The 23472-nt window shown below is 41.7% G+C and overlaps 1 protein-coding gene across 2 annotated transcripts in view; it reads left to right on the plus strand.

The window, feature by feature from the left end:
- The window catches only part of LOC137290434 (protein FAM135A-like), a 77628-nt gene that overhangs the window by 42995 nt on the left and 11161 nt on the right, over positions 1 to 23472 (plus strand). Inside the window, exons 5-19 of one of the 2 annotated variants that reach the window (XM_067821365.1) lie at positions 1097 to 1167; positions 2327 to 2500; positions 4003 to 4096; positions 4807 to 4954; positions 5219 to 5268; positions 7581 to 7736; positions 8636 to 8709; positions 9595 to 9755; positions 15082 to 16552; positions 17720 to 17740; positions 20909 to 20968; positions 22410 to 22519; positions 22707 to 22798; positions 23116 to 23213; positions 23319 to 23470. In XM_067821365.1, coding sequence (XP_067677466.1) covers positions 1097 to 1167; positions 2327 to 2500; positions 4003 to 4096; positions 4807 to 4954; positions 5219 to 5268; positions 7581 to 7736; positions 8636 to 8709; positions 9595 to 9755; positions 15082 to 16552; positions 17720 to 17740; positions 20909 to 20968; positions 22410 to 22519; positions 22707 to 22798; positions 23116 to 23213; positions 23319 to 23470 — 2932 coding nt within the window. Of the gene's footprint in view, positions 1 to 1096; positions 1168 to 2326; positions 2501 to 4002; positions 4097 to 4806; positions 4955 to 5218; positions 5269 to 7580; positions 7737 to 8635; positions 8710 to 9594; positions 9756 to 15081; positions 16610 to 17719; positions 17741 to 20908; positions 20969 to 22409; positions 22520 to 22706; positions 22799 to 23115; positions 23214 to 23318; positions 23471 to 23472 lie in introns of both variants that reach the window. The other variant, XM_067821364.1, reaches the window with a different exon arrangement.

The following is a 23472-nucleotide window of genomic DNA, read 5'->3' on the forward strand; positions in this document are numbered from 1 at the left end:
GTATACACCATGTCTCCTATAAACTACTGGTATACACCATGTTTCCTATATACTACTGGTATACACCATGTCTCCTATAAACTACTGGTATACACCATGTCTCCTATAAACTACTGGTATACACCATGTCTCCTATAAACTACTGGTATACACCATGTCTCCTATAAACTACTGGTATACACCATGTTTCCTATATACTACTGGTATACACCATGTCTCCTATAAACTACTGGTATACACCATGTTTCCTATAGACTACTGGTATACACCATGTCTCCTATAAACTACTGGTATACACCATGTTTCCTATAGACTACTGGTATACACCATGTTTCCTCTAGACTACTGGTATACACCATGTTTCCTATAGACTACTGGTATACACCATGTTTCCTATAGACTACTGGTATACACCATGTTTCCTCTAGACTACTGGTATACACCATGTTTCCTCTAGACTACTGGTATACACCATGTTTCCTATAGACTACTGGTATACACCATGTTTCCTATAGACTACTGGTATACACCATGTTTCCTATAGACTACTGGTATACACCATGTTTCCTATAGACTACTGGTATACACCATGTTTCCTATATACTACTGGTATACACCATGTTTCCTATAGACTACTGGTATACACCATGTCTCCTATAAACTACTGGTATACACCATGTTTCCTCTAGACTACTGGTATACACCATGTTTCCTATAGACTACTGGTATACACCATGTTTCCTATAGACTACTGGTATACACCATGTTTCTTATAGACTACTGGTATACACCATGTTTCCTATAGACTACTGGTATACACCATGTTTCCTATAGACTACTGTTTAATACCACGTTACCTCTAGACTGGTGTTATGGACCATGTTTCCTTTAGACGACTGTTATCCAAGATACAGTGACAATAAGGGCTGGGTTTTCACCAGATCCTGTCTATAACAAATCAGTAAGGCCAGGCTAGCTATTCTCAAAACATTTGTAGCGCTACGAACTTCTGAACACTTCGAGAATACGAGCCCTGGTCTGATACTAGAGAACTGTTGACAGTGTTGTTTGACTCTTTCACTCACCCTTGTTGCAGCTGCTGGACAGCTTGGAGAGGTTGGACCTGCAGCTGGCTGTGGAGCTATGGTTCGGAGACGAGGAGAACGGGTCAGTGACAAAGGATGATAGTTAGGGTCTTTGAATGTGTCCTGGCACAACACATGCCCTCATTGTGTCGGGTATCAATTACTGGTTGCTTTGTCCATGGCTGTCATCATATTTATTAGTACTGTTGTCAGTTTGAACTATCCCTTTCAGAAACTTCTAAACATATTGCCACAATAGTGGGAGGTATCTGCTGGATGCATGTGGATTTCTAGATCATGTATAATATGGGGTTGGTTTTTGTACCCAGTGTTACACCCAGTACTTTTTCCGCATCCTTTCTGAAAGTACAGGGCTAAAGCTGAAGCATGAAATGAAAGTTTTAGCTTTGGTATCCCAGAAAGTAGCAGACTGCTGATCTAAAATTATGTATGGTCGCCATTGGGCATGATTGTTGTCAGATTATATGGAAATATGAGAAAGGTAAGAAGGAGGGCCTGAGGATGTCAAATTTTTTGTTGGTGAAACTGCTGTCATGGCAATATGTCCATGTGGGGGTAAAACTGTACATCTCGGCTCACTGCCACTGGCTTGCCACCATGGTGGTTGAAACTAATGAAAACTTGATGTCGACTACAATTGGTTCAAGATGGGCTTGAGAAAAATGATTGAAAATCTGAAATATCGTCAACTGGATTAATTATGAATGATTAGGGCTAAAAAAAAAAAACATGGACTGTACCGATATGAGCATTATATAAATGATAACGCTGAACATAGAAAATAGTGAAACAAGATCAAGCAGGCCCTGAGAGTCATCAGTGGGATAGTGTTTGGCCAGTTTTGACTAGTTTGGCAGTTACACCTAGTCTAGAGGACTAAAGTAGGACCAAGGCCTGGAAAACTCTGAGGAGCTCATGACCCAAATTTGTTAAGGAATCTCAGGATCTGTTAGCACTGAACATCATGTAAACAATGTTGCAAGAATTCTTTCACATATATTTCTATACCTTTTTTGAAAACTTTTCCACAACTTTTTGAGTGAAACATTTGGTGTTCATACCAAAAATTGGTTTTAGTGGACTAAGACTGTGTCTCAGTGGAATAAAATTGTATCTCCACTGTTCAGGTGAGCTACAGAGCCTTGTGACTATATTTTGTGAGAAAATCTATTTGTACTCCAGTTCCACAGAAGTGTCAGTTGTGTCCTGGTGTGTTTCAGGTCAGTGCTGCAAGACAAAATGGAGTGTGTAAGTGTCCGCACCCTGCAGCTGCACTTCCAGCCCACCAAGGGGGTGCACCACCATGTCCCCATCCTGTTTGACTACTTCCATCTCTCCACCATTGAGGTCAGCATACATGGAACCCTCATCGCCATTCATCAGCCATATCTCAAGTAGGTGTAAAACAGGATATGTAGCCATATCTCAAGTAGGTGTAAAACAGGATATGTAGCCATATCTCAAGTAGGTGTATAACAGGATATGTAGCCATATCTCAAGTAGGTGTAAAACAGGATATGTAGCCATATCTCAAGTAGGTGTATAACAGGATATGTAGCCATATCTCAAGTAGGTGTGTAGCAGGTTATTTGGCCATATGTTGAGTAGGTGTATAACAGGTTACATAACCATGTTTCAAGTAGATGTATAAGAGGTAATATAGCCATATCGCAAATGTGTGTATAACAGGTTATATAGCCATATCTCAAGTAGGTGTGTAGCAGGTTATATAGGCATATCTCAAGTAGGTGTGTAGCAGGTTATATAGGCATATCTCAAGTAGGTGTGTAGCAGGTTATATAGCCATATCTCAAGTAGGTGTATAACAGGTTATATAGCCATATCTCAAGTAGGTGTATAACAGGTTATATAACCATGTTTCAAGTAGATGTATAAGAGGTAATATAGCCATATCGCAAATGTGTGTATAACAGGTTATTTGGCCATATGTTGAGTAGGTGTATAACAGGTTACATAACCATGTTTCAAGTAGATGTATAAGAGGTAATATAGCCATATCGCAAATGTGTGTATAACAGGTTATATAGCCATATCTCAAGTAGGTGTGTAGCAGGTTATATAGGCATATCTCAAGTAGGTGTGTAGCAGGTTAGATAGCCATATCTCAAGTAGGTGTATAACAGGTTATATAACCATGTTTCAAGTAGGTGTATAACAGGTTACATAACCATGTTTCAAGTAGATGTATAAGAGGTAATATAGCCATATCGCAAATGTGTGTATAACAGGTTATATAGCCATATCTCAAGTAGGTGTGTAGCAGGTTATTTGGCCATATGTTGAGTAGGTGTATAACAGGTTATATAACCATGTTTCAAGTAGGTGTATAACAGGTTACATAACCATGTTTCAAGTAGATGTATAAGAGGTAATATAGCCATATCGCAAATGTGTGTATAACAGGTTATATAGCCATATCTCAAGTAGGTGTATAACAGGTTACATAACCATGTTTCAAGTAGATGTATAAGAGGTAATATAGCCATATCGCAAATGTGTGTATAACAGGTTATATAGCCATATCTCAAGTAGGTGTGTAGCAGGTTATATAGGCATATCGCAAGTAGGTGTGTAGCAGGTTAGATAGCCATATCTCAAGTAGATGTGTAACAGGTTATATAACCATGTCTCAAGTAAGTGTAGAACAGCTTATATGACCATATCCTGAGTAGGTGAATAAGAGGTTATATAACCATGTTTCAAGTAGGTGTATAACAGGTTATGTAGCCATATCACAACTAGGTGTATAGAGGATTATATGGCCATATCAAAAGTAGGTGTATAATGGGTTATATCACCATACAAGAGCCATCTCTCAAGCACATCTACATACCTATGTGTCTACCACTAAATCTTGCTGTATGTTATTTCACAGCATGCCTCGCCCCCCAAAGACGACCTGGGCTAACAAGTGTGCTGACCAGTCTACCCTGGAGGCGGTATACTTTGGTCAGCGGCCTCCGACAGGGGTAGGTCAATACTAGCAGTTTCCATACACCGGGGAGTACAAAGTTATAGTATTGACAGTTTATGGGGAAATAAAGTCCAATTTTAAGTCATCAAGGTGGCACCATTTTAGTTAGCCTGCATTATCACCATATGCCAATTGCTGTCATCCACCCAATCAAATGGGTTGCAGACCAGTACGGGAGTGCCTCGTTTGAAACCATGGAAATACCCTTGAATTCTCATATTTGATCAGATTATGTTTATGACAACCTGTTGCTTTGCCAGTGTTAAAGTGTAGTCCATCAACATCTGACCTGTAGTTTGTGAACCTTCACGTCAAGCACACTCAGAGTTATTGAATCAAAAGACCTTGTTTTGTCTGGTATCAGCTACAGCGGCAAGGATGTCAGAAATTCACCCTCAGTTGTAACTTACATGGAAACATGTTTCAGTCCATCCAACTTTCAGATGAGATTTCATAGTAATCGACAAAAAATACATGTTTCTGTTAAGGATGAAATTATTACTTTCTTCTTATCCTGATTCATAGGCTAAAGCAACAGCCCTCCCCCTACACACTCACTCACTCTCTCTCTCTGTGTCATGTTTCAAAATCTCATATCAGGTTAAATAACAACCATAGACCTAATTATTAGAACAACAAAACGTCTCTGCATCATGAAGATGCCACAAGGCAGTTATTGTTTTTGTGAAAATTGACTCCTTTTAGGCTCCATCCCCGAACGTTACAAGGAAGCAACAGGCCCATCTCACCCATAAACTCATCTGCAACATCCTCCTGTCATCGTATGAGAGCCTGCAGTCTCACCTCATGATGTACCTCAACAAGATGCCAGCTTCAACCAACTTCAAACTTGGTAAGTCAGTCTCAAGTCTCATACTGCTTCTTGTCCTCACCTGTTCCAATGCAATGATCATGTAATTGGAACAGGTGATTGAAAAACACTGCAAAGATACCATAAGATGAAACAAATTTTTCTTTCCATGTTCTATGTCAACCTGAAGAAGTCCTGTTTCCTGGAAACCGTGTCTCATGTATGTCAGTTCATCAGTGATTGTCAGTGAGTTATATATGTGTTAATTCTGGCTCTAACAGCTATGAAATATGTCTCTTCTTTCAGAACCGAAAGACTGTCATGCCAGATTAGAAAAAGTCCTTATCAATATATTGGTGAGTAGTAGTTTTTAAGAGGTCCTGGCTATATCCATTGAAGGTATTTCATGGTGTACCCGGCAAACTGTTGTTTCAGTACCATCCATTTTGGTTCTCTCCAAGTGAACCACATGTACTCCTCAACCTTGGTTTTTAGCTGGCAGAGAGAGTGAGTGAGAGTAAAACACAGCTTACTTGTGTCACAAATATTTGTGTATGGAACCTGCTCATATGACATGTATATTACATACATGTGTGTGGCATGTAGGTGATGCATGTTGGTGTGTCACGTGTACGAGACGTATGTTGTTTTGGGGTTTTTTATGATATTTTTATTGTTCCCAAGGGTACATCATTGAGACACCAGTTCACTTTTTACAGTTTGGTAGGTAGAGTTGTAAAGTACACAAAAAGTAACATTTTCACATAAGAAATTGACTGAATATAGAGACAAATTTTGTTGTTAAGTTATTAAGAATATATAGTATTCCCAGAAATTATTGAGAATCATGTTGCGTCATGTAACTCATTACGTTTATTAACTTCTGGCGTTTTACTTACATAAACATGTTAAAACATCATCCTTTTACAGTCTCAGTCTTGTTTTAGTACTTTGTTAGACCTCCTCGCTCAGCAATGCATGCCTGAATACGCCTAGGCACACTACCCATCAAAGTTTGTAGGTAATTGTGTGACAGGGTATCCCAATATTCATATCTTCAATATTTCTCAGTCCCTTTTGGTTTATTCTGTCCTTCATGACTCCCCACACATTCTCAATTGGGTTTAGGTCTGGGCTGTAACTGGGCCAGTCTAAAACTTGAACATTTTCGCCCGACAACCACTGTTTTGTGTAGCGCGTAGTGTGTTTTGGGTCATTATCATGCTGGAAAATCCAATCATCTTCATACAATGTTTGTGCTGTCGGAAGAAGGTGACCATTTAGAATGTCAACGTATCTTTCTTTTGTCAAGTTTCCCGTGAAAACACACAATGGCGTCACTCCGCGAGCCGATATGCCACCCCACATGTGAAACTTCGGGCTATGTTTTGGTCGCTGGTAGATAGGTTTGACAGTATCTTTGGTCCAAATTTTCACACTACTAGGGAAAAGCCAAACAGAACTTTCATCCGAAAAGAAAACATTATCCCAATCTTGATTTTCGTGAGCCCGACACCAGTTTAAACGTTTTTCCTTTTGTGCATCTTTCATCAACGGCGAGGGAATTCCACGTTTTTTCCCCCAATTAAGTCTCTGTAATTCCTGCCTAACTGTTTCATTGCATACCTGAGAACTTCCTCTGCTAATCATTTCATTTCTGATGTTCTCAACACTTTTCAATTTGCCCCTACTCACAATCTGCCCAAGTCTTCAGCGATCCACAACACTGAATTTCCTAGGCCGACCTGCCCCTGCTTTGTGCTCCATCCCGGTTCCTGTTTGAATATTCTTCAAAGTTCTGTATACTGTAGACAGAGGAATACCATGTCTACAAGCTAACACTTTAGCATCAGCCCCACCCCTTTCAAAATCATCTAGAATGAGCTTTCTTTTCTCTCTTGCTGTAAATTCTGCCATGTCAACACAGGAAGCCGTCTGCTCAGACAAGGGAGATAACTCTTGACATAATGAGCTGCCTTCTAAGCCTTCAAGAGTTGTCTCCCTTATTTAGTATGCTTAGTGCATAGTGAAAGCCCTTTTTCCAATCTTAGCATCATTAGAAAAAAACAAAGATTTTCTCAATAATTTCTGGGAACACTGTAGATCTCCACTTTCTGTAATGACTTTGGAGACTATTATGTTTTATCACGATGAACTTTTTTGCATTGAAAATTCCTCTCAAAATAAACATGAACTTTTGAAGTTTTGGAGTGTACTGATTAATCCAACATGAATGAATATACTTTTTGGCAGTAAGAATAATATGATTTAATAATCTGTCTGTGTATAATGTTCCAAACCAAACAAGATATTTTGTTATTTTAAGTGTATTCTCAGTATGATTATTCATCCAGACTTGAAGTTCATTTCAGAATGTTTGTGTTACTCTACATTCCCAATAAACAGGACAATTATTCTCATTCTTTTCATTACAAAAACAGCAAACAGTATTGTCAACGAGTTTCTTTTTAGATAGTTCATTTTTAGTATGGATAAAAAGTGTAAAAACTTTTATTGAAAATCAAGTAGTTTAACATCTTTCAAACCATGTGTATAAGTGATAACGTATATTGTTATGTCGCATGTAAGAGGCCTGTGTATCTGTTTATGCAACATGTATGACAGTGTTTCCATGTGACCTGTATGCCACCTCTATTTTTGTTATCAGCACCTGGACGACGAGGATGACATGTTGCAGACAGTGATCACTGATATCACCCAGCTGTGTGCCGAGAATGTCATCTTGTGGAACCAATTCCTAGAGGTGGTCACCCTCAGGCCCCAGATCCAGGAATACCTTGCCCAGGAGCATCACACAGCACGGGTTAGTAAGCGGAGGGGAGGGGCTTCTCACATCATGGGTCAGTAAGCAGAGGGGAGGGGCTTCTCACATCACGAGTCAGTAAACAGAGGGAAGGGGCTTCTCAAATCACGGGTCAGTAAGCGGAGGGGAGGGGCTCCTCACATCATGGGTTAGTAAGAGGAGGGGAGGGGCTTCTCACATCACGGGTCAGTAAGCGGAGGGGAGGGGCTTCTCACATCACGAGCCAGTAAGCAGAGGGAAGGGGCTTCTCACATCACGGGTTAGTAAGAGGAGGGGAGGGGCTTCTCACATCACGGGTCAGTAGGGAGAGGGGTATGATGGTCAGTAGGGGAGGGGCATCACACAGTCAGGATGAGTAGGGGAGGAGCATCACACACTCAGGATAAGAAGGGGAGGGGCGTCACACAGTCAGGATGAGTAAGGGGAGGGGCATCATGTAGACAAGGTAAGTAGGGGAGGGGCATCACACAGTCAGGAAAAGTAGGGGAGGGGCATCACACAGTCAGGATGAGTAGGGGAGGAGCATCACACACTCAGGATAAGAAGGGGAGGGGCATCACACACTCAGGATGAGTAAGGGGAGGTTATCATGTAGACAAGGTAAGTAGGGGAGGGGCATCACACAGTCAGGAAAAGTAGGGGAGGGGCATCACACAGTCAGGATGAGTAGGGGAGGAGCATCACACACTCAGGATAAGAAGGGGAGGGGCATCACACACTCAGGATGAGTAGGGGAGGGGCATCATGTAGACAAGGTAAGTAGGGGAGGGGCATCTATTGTTTTCATTTGTTGATTGAGTGCAATGTGAAAATATGATTAGCTCACTCTCCTTTTTCAGTCATAATGCAGCATCTAGATTTCTTTAATGGTGTCATTGGCATCACTGTTGATATTGTAGGTGAAGAGATTTGCTGAGGCCTTCTTCACATTTGAGTATCCGAAGATCACATGCCTATCTTGCTACGAACCAAGGTGAGGAAAATACAGGACTTGCTGCAGGGAGGTGTCGTTCTAGAGACAAGATACCTACCAACAAAACAGCAAATGTGCACTGATTAATCCATACAAGTCACTCTGTAGTATTACTTGTACATTTATATCTTGTAATATGACAATCCCAGCAACAAGGGAAGGTGGGTGAGTGCTGTGTGACATCACATGGGAGGTGGATTGTGGTCTGTGGACTGTCTGAGGTGGACGAGTGTAGGAGGGACATCACATGGGAGGTGGATTGTGGTCTGTGGACTGTCTGAGGTGGGCAAGTGTCTGAGTGACATCACATGGGAGGTGGATTGTGGTCTGTGGACTGTCTGAGGTGGGCAAGTGTCTGTGTGACATCACATGGGAGGTGGATTGTGGTCTGTGGACTGTCTGAGGTGGACGAGTGTCGGAGGGACATCACATGGGAGGTGGATTGTGGTCTGTGGACTGTCTGAGGTGGGCAAGTGTCTGAGTGACATCACATGGGAGGTGGATTGTGGTCTGTGGACTGTCTGAGGTGGGCGAGTGTCTGAGTGACATCATGTGGGAGGTGGATTGTGGTTTGTGGACTTGTCTGAGGTGGGCGAGTGACACGACACGGGATGTGGGTTATTGTCAGTATGTTCTCTTCTCCTGCTGCAGTATCCATGGACATGCTGACCTTGCTAACCTTGTGAAGAATTCAGTGTATTTCCAAAGTATTCCATCCCTAGCGGTGGAGTGTGGTCTGTGGACTGTCTGAGGTGGACGAGTGTCTGAGTGACATCATGTGGGAGGTGGAGTGTGGTTTGTGGACTTGTCTGAGGTGGGTGATTGTCTGAGTGACACGACACGGGATGTGGGTTATTGTCAGTATGTTCTCTTCTCCTGCTGCAGTATCCATGGACATGCTGACCTTGCTAACCTTGTGAAGAATTCAGTGTATTTCCAAAGTATTCCATCCCTAGCGGTGGAGTGTGCTGATTTGGACGGAGACTTCACCTCCCTGCCCATCATCTTCGAGGACATCTACCATGACCAGTGGCAGAACTCATATGGTAACCGCAATGGCCATCTCTGTCAATCTCTAGGATAAACCAAAAGAGTGAACCATAAAAACAGCAGTCATTACTCATTATATTACCTCACACATAAATGTCGTCTGATTCCTGAGCGCTCTTATATTATTTTCAATGCACCAAATGTACAAGCGAAGTGTATTGCAAATACACCCTGCTGCCAATAGCAACTCATTCTGTACTTCGTGGTAGTTATCTCGAATAACATTGCATCATGCATCATGCATGGAAATTACCGATGTTTTACAAATGCAAATTGATGGAAGGGAGAACATTAAATCTCTTTTTCTTGTGTGGTCAGCCATATCTAATGATGGCTGCGAAAACATTTGTCTCTCATTCCAATAGATAAGTTTTTGACAAAACATTCAAATGTAGTAGTTGTGAATGTTAAGAAGGGGAAATACATCTCAGCAACTTTACTAAGTCAGTACCTACGGGGAAAATACAGCAACTTTACTAAGACAGTACCTACAAGGAAAATACAGCAACTTTACTAAGACAGTACCTACAGGGAAAATACAGCAACTTTACTAAGCCAGTACCTACGGGGAAAATACAGCAACTTTACTAAGACAGTACCTACAGGGAAAATACAGCAACTTTACTAAGACAGTACCTACGGGGAAAATACAGCAGCTTTCCTAAGACAGTACCTACAGGGAAAATACAGCAGCTTTACTAAACCAGTACCTACGGGGAAAATACAGCAACTTTACTAAGACAGTACCTACAGGGAAAATACGGCAACTTTACTAAACCAGTACCCACGGGGAAAATACAGCAACTTTACTAAGACAGTACCCACGGGGAAAATACAGCAACTTTACTAAGACAGTACCCACGGGGAAAATACGGCACCTTTACTAAGACAGTACCGACGGAGAAAATACGGCAACTTTACTAAGCCAGTACCCACGGGGAAAATACGGCAACTTTACTAAGCCAGTACCCACAGGGAAAATACGGCAACTTTACTAAACCAGTACCTACGAAGAAAATACAGCAACTTTACTAAGACAGTACCTACGGGGAAAATACAGCAACTTTACTAAGACAGTACCCACGGGGAGAATACGGCAACTTTACTAAGACAGTACCGACGCAGAAAATATGGCAACTTTACTAAGACAGTACCCACGGGGAAAATACGGCAACTTTACTAAGCCAGTACCCACAGGGAAAATACAGCAACTTACTAAGCCAGTACCTACAGGGAAAATACAGCAACTTTACTAAACCAGTACCTGTGGGGAAAATACAGCAAGATGCAATATTCTACCATTTGATTCACACAGGTTGACTTATGTGTACAATCTGATACTCATGCTGCAAACAGTTCAAAATTAACATTGAGGTGTTTGGTATGATAAATACATTGAGCACTGGTCCCTCAGTGACCATGGGTTGAGGTATCCACAGTGTTTCTTCATGTTCCCCTTGTCCTTGGGGCTCAGGGAACCAACAAACATCAAGGGTACCTCAACCCTTGGTCCCTTCGTGACCAGTGAACAACTAATAATACTACATTTCAAAGGGATGTTCTGTCACTGACTTCAAGATTATATGAAATACTGTTCAGAACAGATGTTAGTTAACCAAGGGCTAGGCTTTTGTGGCAGAGTGTAAGTGACAAATTCTAAAATATGTTATAGGAGACATAAGCAGTACAATTTCTTGGACAGCTGCTTGTCTGATATGAAAACTGCAGCTTATTGGTTGTGTCATGACAGATGAAGTTGCGTCAGCCTACAACTGAGCATACTGCTGACCAACAGGATTCATTCACTCGTTGCTTGACCAGTTTTATCATGTTTTTCCTTATCCTGACTCATGCTTATTATGCTTATCTCCTCCCTCTATGCGAAGATAGTGGAAGACTTGAAATCCTTTGAAGTTCCCTTCTAACTGAAGTGAATACACTCATCCACCAGAAGCCTCCACATGACCAGTCACTCTCTCATTCATATACTCCTGAAGTGTGCTTGTCGCTATATATTTGGTCATCTCTTGTTTTCCCAGAATAATCGCATTTGAGTTTTTTGTTCTGGAGGGACAGGTTTTACTTTTCGCTAGAAAGACCTCTTCCAAGGTTTTTCTTTTCGTTAGTAAGACCGTTTACCAGGTTTTACTTTTCCTAATTGTATATGAGCATCAACATTCAAATGATTGATACGTGAGTGTTTGAAATCAGTTGAAAACTATCATTCAAGATTAATCTCAAAGTACAAATGTTTTCCAAAGCAAGAATGGAATCGCAAGTCTCAGATTTGTAGGCAGACACTCTACCGCCAACGAAGGTAGTAGGGTTAAATTATCTACTTATACACGCCTCCGAGATTTTGTAAAACCATTGGGGTTGGGAAATCCAGTTTTACAATGTCTACCAAAACCTCCGAGGCGTGTTTTCTCCTGTACATCACCCCATGAGGACGGTTGGAGGCACTTTGGATCCCAATACAGCGATAAGTTTTGCTTATATTTTGGTCCTGTAAATTAAATTGTGTCTTATTTGGTTTTTGGATTGTAGTTATTATCATCATGGTGTGAAAATTATGGTTGAAATATATAAATTTTCAAGTGTTTTGGACATGTTTTCTTCAATTTCAATTTGGTCTTAGTTTAAGAAATCATGCTCCAAGTGTTTTGGTTGTCGGTGGTTGATCCACATATATTATGTCCTGCATGCAAACCTCTGTGTTCTTCTACTGTTTGCTATGAACTTTGTAAGAATTTATCTGATTCAGAATTTGCATTATATTTATATACTGTTCTGCTGGGGACAAACAACGTAGGCTCTGGCTAGTTGTATCTAATAAATCAGTTGATCCTCTCTGTGCTCACCATTAAGAAGAAGGATCAACAATGTTTCTTGGAGCATCTAGCCTCCGTGTCAGCGGGATTGAATCTGTAACGCTGGCAAGGATTATTATCAGCATCATCTTGGGGTGACAGCTCTACTAAGCCCTTGTATCAGACTCGCTGATCAGCATCTATGGTATTTAAAGGTAGAATCGAGAACATTGCTAAATCCGTCACCCAGGACTCCAGTTAAGTAATGATGGTAAAGACGATCGACACTTTGCTTACAGTCCTCAAACAGACATCTCAGCCTCACTCCAACAAGTTAAAGTTCTCCCGGGTTCAGAGAGCTAGAGACAAGGAGTACAATGTTCGCAGCAGCAAGGGCTACTTTCGTCTAGAGAAAGGCGCAGTCAAAGAACTACACCTGGATCGACTAACCCAAGGATTCTACTCCCCAATCTTCCTTGTACCAAAGAAAAACTTCAAGGAAAAGTTTCGACTCATATACAACATGAAGGAGTTCAACAAGGATTATCTACTAAAACCAGAACGGTTCAGAATGATCCGTCTTCCACAGCTGTGGCATCTCATCCTACAATGGATTACCCAGCCAGCATCAATCTATGAGATGCATATCTTCACATTCCAACACATCCAGACTCAAGGAAATATAAGAGCTTCCTAGTCAACAGTCAGCGCTACCAACTGACTGTTCAAGTTTGGAATATCTTCGGCCCCATGGCTATTTACTTGGGTCACCAAGCCCATCATCACCTACCTATATCAGTGGGGACTTCGCAGCACCTTTTACCTGGATGACGACATTCAAGCTCATCACGAGACAAGTCAACTCAGACTACAGTTAGACTTCACCATCAGGCTGCTAACTCAACTTGGATGGCTTGTAAATCTACAGAAATTGGAATAAGAGCCCGGCAAGATCATCAATTCCTTGGGATTCGATTTCTCACTCCACTGAACTGCATTATCGTCCCAGAGGATCAGTGGGTCAAATTTCAAGTCATGATAGAACAAGCTCTACTCTCTCTGTTACCACTATGACAGTGACAGTGACAATTCAGTCTGCTCACTTCTGTGCAGGATTTTATCAGATGAGGACATCTACAACTACACCCATTACAATGGTGCCTGATTCAGCACCTCAACACCTCAGATCAGATAGCTGTGCCAGATAATTGAAACTATATCTACTATGGTGGACTCACCTGCGCTGGCTGGGACTTATTTGCTAGACCCAGTCTACAACAACCGCTGGAAGTCAGAAGGAGCCAAATCAGGTGAATAAGGAGGATGGTCAATGAGTTCAAAGCCACAATCGCGGATTGTTGACATGGCCACCACCGATTTGTGAACAGGCGCATTGTCTTGGTGGAAGAGGACACCTTTAGCGATCATCCCTCGTCGTTTGGCTTTGATTGCTTCTCGCAACTGGTTCAATAGTATCTGCCGTTGATAGTTTGACCTTTTTCAAGATAATCAATGAGCAGAATACCCCTGGAATCCCAAAAGACTGATGCCATCACCTTTCCAGCTGAAGGAACAGACTTGGCTTTCTTCGGAGCTTGTGAATCAGGATGCTTCCACTGTTTTGACTGTAGTTTTGTTTCTGGTTGAAAGTGACGTATCCAGGTCTCATCCATGGCTACAAACCGTGCCACAAAATCATCGGGATCTGCTTCAAAACGATGCAAATTGTCAAGGGACATCTGGAACCTGACACGTTTCTGTTCTGCTGTCAAGAGCTTTGGCACCCATCTTGCAGAAACTTTAGTCATTCCTAATTTGTTGGTGATCATATGCTCAACCCTCTCATGAGAGATGCCCACTACACTAGCAATATGTCGAGTAGTCAATCGTCAATCATCCATCAACATATCGAGCACTCGCGTGATGTTTTCTGGAGTGGTTGCTGTTGAAGGCCTTCCTGAGCGTGGGTCATCATCAAGGCTTTGTCTGCCACGCTTAAATTCTGCAGCCCACTTCTTTACTGTGGAAAATGAAGGAGCATCATCCCCTAGAGTGGAGACCATGTCAGCATGTATCTGTGTTGGGGACATCCTTTTCTTTTGCAAGTACTTGATGACTGCCCTGTATTCAGTTTTGTCCATTTCTGATGATTTCAGAGGGAAGGTTTACCAAAAGAGCTGTAGTTGAGATAAAACTATTAGTATGTTTGTAGTTCTTGTGTCTCTGATTCACTAAATGATTGTCCTCATTGGTGGCAAACACCTGTTTCTACCTGGTGGGGAAAAACCACTCAGGCTGAGAACTTTTCAGCCAACCCTCGTAAAATATTAATTCCATTTAGAAACTTACATTTTTCCTCCACTGTCTTTGCATACAGGGAGGAGATAAGCATAATAAGCATGAGCCAAGGTAAGTATAAAATATTAATTCCATTTAGAAACTTACATTTTTAATCATAACATCCTCTCTACATAGCAAATGTTATTTCTCCTAACATCCTGTTTTCTCACAGAACTGGCCAAGAGGAAGAGTAGCATTATCCGTCAGAAAACAGAGGAGGAGAAGGAGAAAGAAAAAGTCACCAAGTCGGATTCAAGTTCCACCGTCAACTCACAGACCAGTGATCAAGGCACCTCCCCCAATAAAGTGTGGGTAAAGTCCCGCAAAAAGTTCATCAAAAACATCAAACCTGAAGCTTTCCGAAGACCTTCCTCGTACTCATGCAGCGATGCAGAGCTGAGTGTCCACAGTGATGCCAAGGGCGCCGTGGCAACTCCAAATAAAGATGCTCAAGGTGTAACATTGGTTGGGTATCGGAAGAAAGAACCATTCGAGTTGGACTCTGTTGGTGTTCAACTGGGTACACTTAGTCCAGCCACTGGATTGTCCCAGCCAAATCTAGCGAGTCCGTCAACCTACTCGTTCAATTCTGTGTCCATGCCTTCTTTGTTTGTAAGATCCTGTTGGAGCAGAACCAGCGTTAACTCACTACCTGACTTGACTGACTTATCTAAACATAGGGGCGACACACTTGAAACACTGCGACACAATTTATCACTTAAGCATGGAAACGCACATGATTCAAGCCATGCTCGGTCGGTTTTCAAGGCACACAGATCTCACACTGCTCCCATTCCAGATCAGTCCGGCCAAAACTTAACTAAAATTGATGATTTCAACTCTGCTAGTAATAGTGCTAATTCTTCCAAGTCAGCTGAGACACAGGAGTCAAAAGATCACTTGTGTAATTCTACAGGTACCTCAACGAAGTCAGTTCGACAAACTTTAGATTTTGATGAAACATGTTATGACAGTTTAGCGAAAGGAATAAGTCAGACTTTAGGGGAGAGTAAAGAGAAAGTTTCTGTAAACCCTGATACTGAGGACAAACCAGACTCTGATACCAATGTAGCTAATGGTTATGATGAATTCATGGAAACTCGTTCGAGTGCCACGAGAGAGAGCGAAGTGTCAAAGACAGAACCAGTCTCTGTAGCCTCAAGTGTACAAGAGTGTGCTTTTGCTACCAGTGGGGTGGATAGTGCCTTAGGAAGTGAAATCTCACTACAAGATGGAGCCACTGTGGCTGAGACTGTGTCAACTGTGTCAAAAGACAGTGGTTTGAACGTGAAAAGTGACGTCACGTCCGTCGTAGCTGTAGATGATATGGATACTGTTTCCATTGTATCTGAAAACTGTAGTAGTAGTAAAATATCAATTCTTGAACTTCTTAAAGAAGAGTATGCAAAATCCAATCCTGGTGAGAAAATACATTTATCAGACGAGCATTTAGATATAAGTACCTCTGTTAAGTCTAATCTTGGCTGTCATCGGGCGTCGAGTGACACAGACATTATCAGGAACATTGAAGAGGAGAAATGGAAGGAGGACATAGGAGGCGCAGTAATGAGGCGCAGTGACGGCATGCCACAACCTCGTGGCCGAGTACTCTCATCATCATCATCATATCCCGAGTTGAGCAGGTATGGCGAACCAGAGAAACCCAAACTGGTGTCCGCGATTGGCCACAACACCGTAAAGTAAGTGACATAGTTGTAACAGCCTGTGGTGACGGTGTCTCGTCGGTCGTCAACATTCTTTGGTTTGTATCAAGCAGTGTTGGCACACCAAGATTTCCATGAAGGGAGCAGTAAAACACCGGAAAATGTCTCCCAGAAACAATGACTCTTAGTATATCTGTCTTTGTAATTTACAGAATGATTTTATCAAGTCATTTATTAATTAGAAAATTGTGAATAATGACATTTAAGGAATGTGATGCCAACTTTGTTTGATGAATTTCTTTAATTTGCTCCTCTCTGACACCAGTTAATATTGTGTTGTTGTATATATCACTTCCTTTTCATTTCAATGATTCCTTTCTTATCACATTGTTGTCTCCTGGGTTACTATGGTTACAAGGAAAACACCAAGTGTTGCAAGGACAAGGCTCATTACTCCAAACATCTAGCCATTTGATTTAAACATTAGTCCATTAATCACATGTGGCAGAGGAGTCCCGCAAGGGACACCCAGTAGAAATATCCTTGAACTGGTCCGTGACAAGGATAGTGTAATCCCACATTTAAACTGTATCTTATATGTCACAAGACTTGATGTTTTCTGGTATTATTTGCTTGATTGTACAATGTAAATGTTTTACTGTAGAACATTGTTGACATATATACAACACCCGTGCTGTTATAGACCGGATTCCTTGACGGCTGCCTCACAGAATCTTGCTCTCAAGTTTTACAAGAAAATGGGTGAAATACATAGGTGCTTAAAAATCCGTGAAAACAGAGGATCTGTCGAGTTCTGTGTAACGTTTTCATTATATTTTCATGGTTTGTTTTAGAAAGGGTTATGCAGATGTAGGAATGTTCATGTGGTTTGTCAACAATTCGAGTCACACAGTTGTATTATGACATTGTGCAACTGTTCAGGAAGTTTTCATTAAAAGTGTGAGAATATATTCTTAGACTCATATTATGGTTACAGAAATTATCAGACAGAGAAATGATTTGCTGGAGAGGATGACCTGAGACAATGTTGTAGTGTTGAGGCTTGCCAGGAAAGAAGCACTGTGAGGTGGCTGTGCTGGACCTATTTGTATACTGTAGCTCAGATATGTGTCATGTTTATTTCAGCGACGTAGATACCAATGACAGGTAATCAGCTGGTGCATCTTTGCTGATACTACTGACTCACTAATTATTGCCTGACTAATCTCTGAGCACTTGTGCCATTAAGACCTGAGAACGTTTCTCTGTTACAGTCCCACTCAGTATAACAATCACCTATCATGGCGTTGGTTTTGAGTAAAGGAGTTGCAAAATGCCAGTGCTGAAATGTCAGTTGAGGCAAGTCTGTTCCTGCACCTACCCACCAATCAGTCACCACCCAGTCATTCAGTCATTCAGTGGTCATTGCCTTACTTAAGTCTCATCACCCCATCTGTTAATTATCCATGTCATCACCACGTGTGATTATTATCCATCACAACACCCCATCTGTTAATTATCCATCACGACACCCCATCTGTTAATTATCCATCACGACATCCCATCTGTTAATTATCCATCACGACACCCCATCTGTTAATTATCCATCACGACATCCCATCTGTTAATTATCCATCACGACACCCCATCTGTTAATTATCCATCACGACATCCCATCTGTTAATTATCTATCACACAGTGCCATCTGTTTATACCAGCCAATCTCTAAATGATCCAACACACCACCCCATCATGCATCACACCAACCCATCATATCACCCATTTGTGTGAGCCACTTCACCTTGCTACGCAATGTATATGATATGGAGCATAAATTATTTGTTAACTGACGTTTCAGCATGTACATGAACTATTGTAGAGACTCCCTCCGTCAGTGACTTTGTATGTTCAGTTTCTCAGGTCTTGAAGGATTGACTTCTCATACTGTGTTTTATGTTGTGAGTGTGTGCTGTACTTCTCGCAGTGTATCCACCTATCTACCATCTGTTAAAATGAGTCATATACCATCCTGCCATTATTATATCAGCATTATACCATCCCAGCATCACATCAGTATTATACTGTCCCAGTATTATAACATAGTTATACCATCCAAGTATTACTACAGTGTTATACCATCCCAGTATTATATCAGCATTATACAATCCAAGTATTACTAGAACATTATACCATCCCAGTATTACATCAGTGTTACAACATCCCAGTATTACTACAGTGCTTTACATCCAAATATTACAAGAGCATTATACCACCCCAGTATTACATCAGTGTTGTACCATCCCAGTATGACGTCAGTGTTATGCCATCCCAGTATTACTAGAACATTATACAATCCCAGTATTACATCTGTGTTATTCACCAGTCAGACTATTGACTGAGACGAAGTACACAACCTTATTGTTTCTGTGATTCTGATGATGTCATGTTGGGGACAAGGGAGGCTACTTGATTTATTCTATATGATGATATTTCATATTTCATTAAAACATATCAAAATAGTTCATTTACATCTTGAAACAAAGTATGTATTTGTGGTCAGCAAAGATGCTGTTTGTAAGAAACAGTTCAAAACAGTGCAACAGAACTTGGTTTAAGGATACAGCAAAATTTCCAAAATGAAGGAGGATGTGTGTGTCTGTCTCTGTGAGTCTTTGTGTGTGTCTGTTTGTATGTGTCTGAGTGTGTGTCATATATACATGAACTGATGAGCATTGTTTCTTTCCTCTGCATCTGCAACAGTCATGATAAAACTTTTTAACAGGGTGTTGAAGTAACTCTTTTCTGTCGCAGAATCTTCTTTCATTATATTTTCCCTTTGATTGACACTGTCATACTACAACTCACACAACTGCCAGAAAGGTTTAACAAACTGATGTTGGACACAGTCAAAATAACCTCTTTGAAGACACAACTCTTCAACCAGAAAGTTATAAGTTGCGCTGTTTATTTCCTGTCCACCATTTTCTGGTGAAACTGAAAGAGAAATATAATGCCCAGCATGCGTGTGGCTCAAACCTGAACTCATCCATCCAGTTACTTTACTAATATCTTAGTATTACTCATTTTTCAGTAATATGTCATACCTGTGTGGTACAACTATCCCTGATTTTTTGTTGTCATGTAATATAAACAGCTGACTCATTTGGCAACATGCAACAGATTTATCACCATGATCACTGTCCAGTAATCATCATATGCTTGCACTAAGCAGTACTACTGCCTGTTTCTGTCTCACCCTGGAACATGTGCACACAGACTTGGCTCATCATCTGCTTGCTGTTGTCACTGTTGTGCTTTGATTGGCTGCCACAGAGCTTGTTTCTTGTCTCATGTTTCTGTACGTCACAGTAGACCATTGTTGTCTCTCTTGTGTACAGTGTGTACTTCTGTCTTTTGTGCAAGTATGGTGGCGATGTCAGTCTGTTATACACTTCCTGTGAATATTTTTGCTGTATGGACGCGTGTATTTGTATCTTTATACCTACATTCTTTATTTTCTTGGTATATGTTTCTGTATGTTGTAAATAAAATGTTGAACATTTTTAAAGAGGCCAACTTTAAGTTACTGTGAAATTGACTGATGCAGAGTAACCTCAACTCACTTTCTCTCACTCACTCGCTCACTCACTCACTCACTCCAGTCCCACAGTGTTCTCCATGACACAGCTGTCTATGTATCAGCACAGCATGAACTAAGGAATGCTTGCTCAATCATATATATATCTTAGTGCTAGGGCAAGGCAGTCAACACTGGCATACTTAACTAAGGCCTGTTTGCATTGATGTGTTTTAGATCTAAGACAATCACACTATCATTCTCAGACTTAATCCATGTCTTATAGTGCTTAATGCTGTTAGTGCTAATACAGTCACACTACCTCACTGCACTACGATTTGTTCTATGTTCCATTCATATGTCTCAGTGCTAATACAGTCACACTACCTCACTGCACTACGATTTGTTCTGTGTTCCATTCATATGTCTCAGTGCTAATACAGTCACACTGCACTACGATTTGTTCTATGTTCCATTCATATGTCCCAGTGCTAATACAGTCACACTACCTCACTGCACTACGATTTGTTCTATGTTCCATTCATATGTCCCAGTGCTAATACAGTCACACTATCTCACTGCACTAAGATTTGTTCTATGTTCCATTCATATGTCTCAGTGCTAATATAGTCACACTACCTCACTGCACCAAGATTTGTTCTATGTTCCATTCATATGTCTCAGTGCTAATACAGTCACACTCAACCACTTTGCTAAGGTGGCTTCAGCACATACTGAATTTAACTTTCTGTTTTCAGTTTTGTCACGTTGAGGGAGCGGATGAAGTTGGAGATGAAATACCAGGGTCACCTGTACAGGTGAGTGGAGTACAGGTAGCTCTAGTACTGAGTTAAACCAGGGTCACCTGTACAGGTAAGTGGAGTACAGGTAGCTCTAGTACTGAGTTAAACCAGGTCACCTGTACAGGTGAGTGGAGTACAGGTAGCTCTAGTAGTGAGTTAAACCAGGGTCACCTGTACAGGTAAGTGGAGTACAGGTAGCTCTAGTGCTGAGTTAAACCAGGGTCACCTGTACAGGTGAGTGGAGTACAGGTAGCTCTAGTGCTGAGTTAAACCAGGTCACCTGTACAGGTGAGTGGAGTACAGTTAGCTCTAGTGCTGAGTTAAACCAGGGTCACCTGTACAGGTGAGTGGAGTACAGGTAGCTCTAGTACTGAGTTAAACCAGGGTCACCTGTACAGGTAAGTGGAGTACAGGTAGCTCTAGTACTGAGTTAAACCAGGGTCACCTGTACAGGTAAGTGGAGTACAGGTAGCTCTAGTACTGAGTTAAACCAGGGTCACCTGTACAGGTAAGTGGAGTACAGGTAGCTCTAGTACTGAGTTAAACCAGGGTCACCTGTACAGGTGAGTGGAGTACAGGTAGCTCTAGTGCTGAGTTAAACCAGGGTCACTGGTACAGGTGAGTGGAGTACAGGTAGCTCTAGTACTGAGTTAAACCAGGGTCACCTGTACAGGTAAGTGGAGTACAGGTAGCTCTAGTACTGAGTTAAACCAGGGTCACCTGTACAGGTGAGTGGAGTACAGGTAGCTCTAGTGCTGAGTTAAACCAGGGTCACCTGTACAGGTGAGTGGAGTACAGGTAGCTCTAGTACTGAGTTAAACCAGGGTCACCTGTACAGGTAAGTGGAGTACAGGTAGCACTAGTACTGAGTTAAACCAGGTCACCTGTACAGGTGAGTGGAGTACAGTTAGCTCTAGTGCTGAGTTAAACCAGGGTCACCTGTACAGGTGAGTGGAGTACAGGTAGCTCTAGTGCTGAGTTAAACCAGGGTCACCTGTACAGGTAAGTGGAGTACAGGTAGCTCTAGTACTGAGTTAAACCAGGGTCACCTGTACAGGTGAGTGGAGTACAGTTAGCTCTAGTGCTGAGTTAAACCAGGGTCACCTGTACAGGTAAGTGGAGTACAGGTAGCTCTAGTACTGAGTTAAACCAGGGTCACCTGTACAGGTGAGTGGAGTACAGGTAGCTCTAGTGCTGAGTTAAACCAGGGTCACCTGTACAGGTAAGTGGAGTACAGGTAGCTCTAGTACTGAGTTAAACCAGGGTCACCTGTACAGGTGAGTGGAGAACAGGTAGCTCTAGTGCTGAGTTAAACCAGGTCACCTGTACAGGTGAGTGGAGTACAGGTAGCTCTAGTGCTGAGTTAAACCAGGGTCACCAATACAGGTTTAGTGTTTTTTTCCTAATATCAGATGTCAAGTTCCCAAGACTGTTATGTACTCTTGCTCTGTTCCAGTGAGGCCTCCCAGCTGGCATCCTGCATGCCCTACTTTCAGGTCCCAGACATCTTGGATGATGGCGGCCAGGATGGCATCCACCTCATCGTGTGTGTCCATGGCCTGGATGGTCAGTAGATTTATATGTTGTGTACCCGCATGAAGGTGCCTCAACACACACTAGAATGTTTACTTTGTGAGAAAGTATAACCCTAAGTGTTTCATAGTTTTCATTTAACCAGTCGTGACGTGTTCAACTGTGTTTATGGAAAGTTACCCTGGGTAAAGATTAAAAGTGTAGTTTCTGTTTGTGACAGGTAACAGTGCTGACCTACGACTGGTACGGACGTACATCGAGATGGCGTTGCCAGGTTACAAGCTGGAGTTCCTCATGTCCGAGAGAAACCAGGTACACGGGCCAGCACAGATATCAGACTTATGTGACCTCAACGTGTAGGATAGTTTCATCTCAATAACAAGATATGTCATATTTGAGATATGGCCTTGTGTAATCATGGCATTGTGTATTCATCTCAATAAGTTATCCCATACTTATAGTCACTGAATAATTACCTGACAGCAAATTCTGTTTAAATTACCTGACTGTTACCTGATATTTAGCAAGCTATATCATACTTTACAACAAGGTCTCTCTTCACAACTAATTACATTTGTTTTCCAATTCCCCATGTGTTATAGTATATAACACCTCCACAAATGTTTCAGCTTGACACATTCGCTGAGTTTGAAGCAATGACAGTGCGTCTGGTGGACGAGATCCTGTCCTACATAGACATCTATGGACTGCATATTGCTAAAATCAGGCAAGTCTTAAGCTAGTCACAAAGAAATAGGCAACTGTTCACATCACGACTTGTTGGACAGCCACTATGAATCAGAGTGTAAAGTGATGTTATTTCATACCGCAGTTTCATTGGCCACTCTCTCGGAAACATCATCGTCCGCTCAGCGCTCTCACAACCGCAACTCGCCCACCTGCTGCCAAAACTGTACACCTTTCTGTCACTGTCTGGCCCTCATCTTGGATCTATCTACAACACAAGCGGTCTCGTCAATATGGGT

The sequence above is a fragment of the Haliotis asinina genome, chromosome 7 (genome assembly GCF_037392515.1).
Source record: "Haliotis asinina isolate JCU_RB_2024 chromosome 7, JCU_Hal_asi_v2, whole genome shotgun sequence".
Classification (NCBI taxonomy): domain Eukaryota; kingdom Metazoa; phylum Mollusca; class Gastropoda; order Lepetellida; family Haliotidae; genus Haliotis; species Haliotis asinina.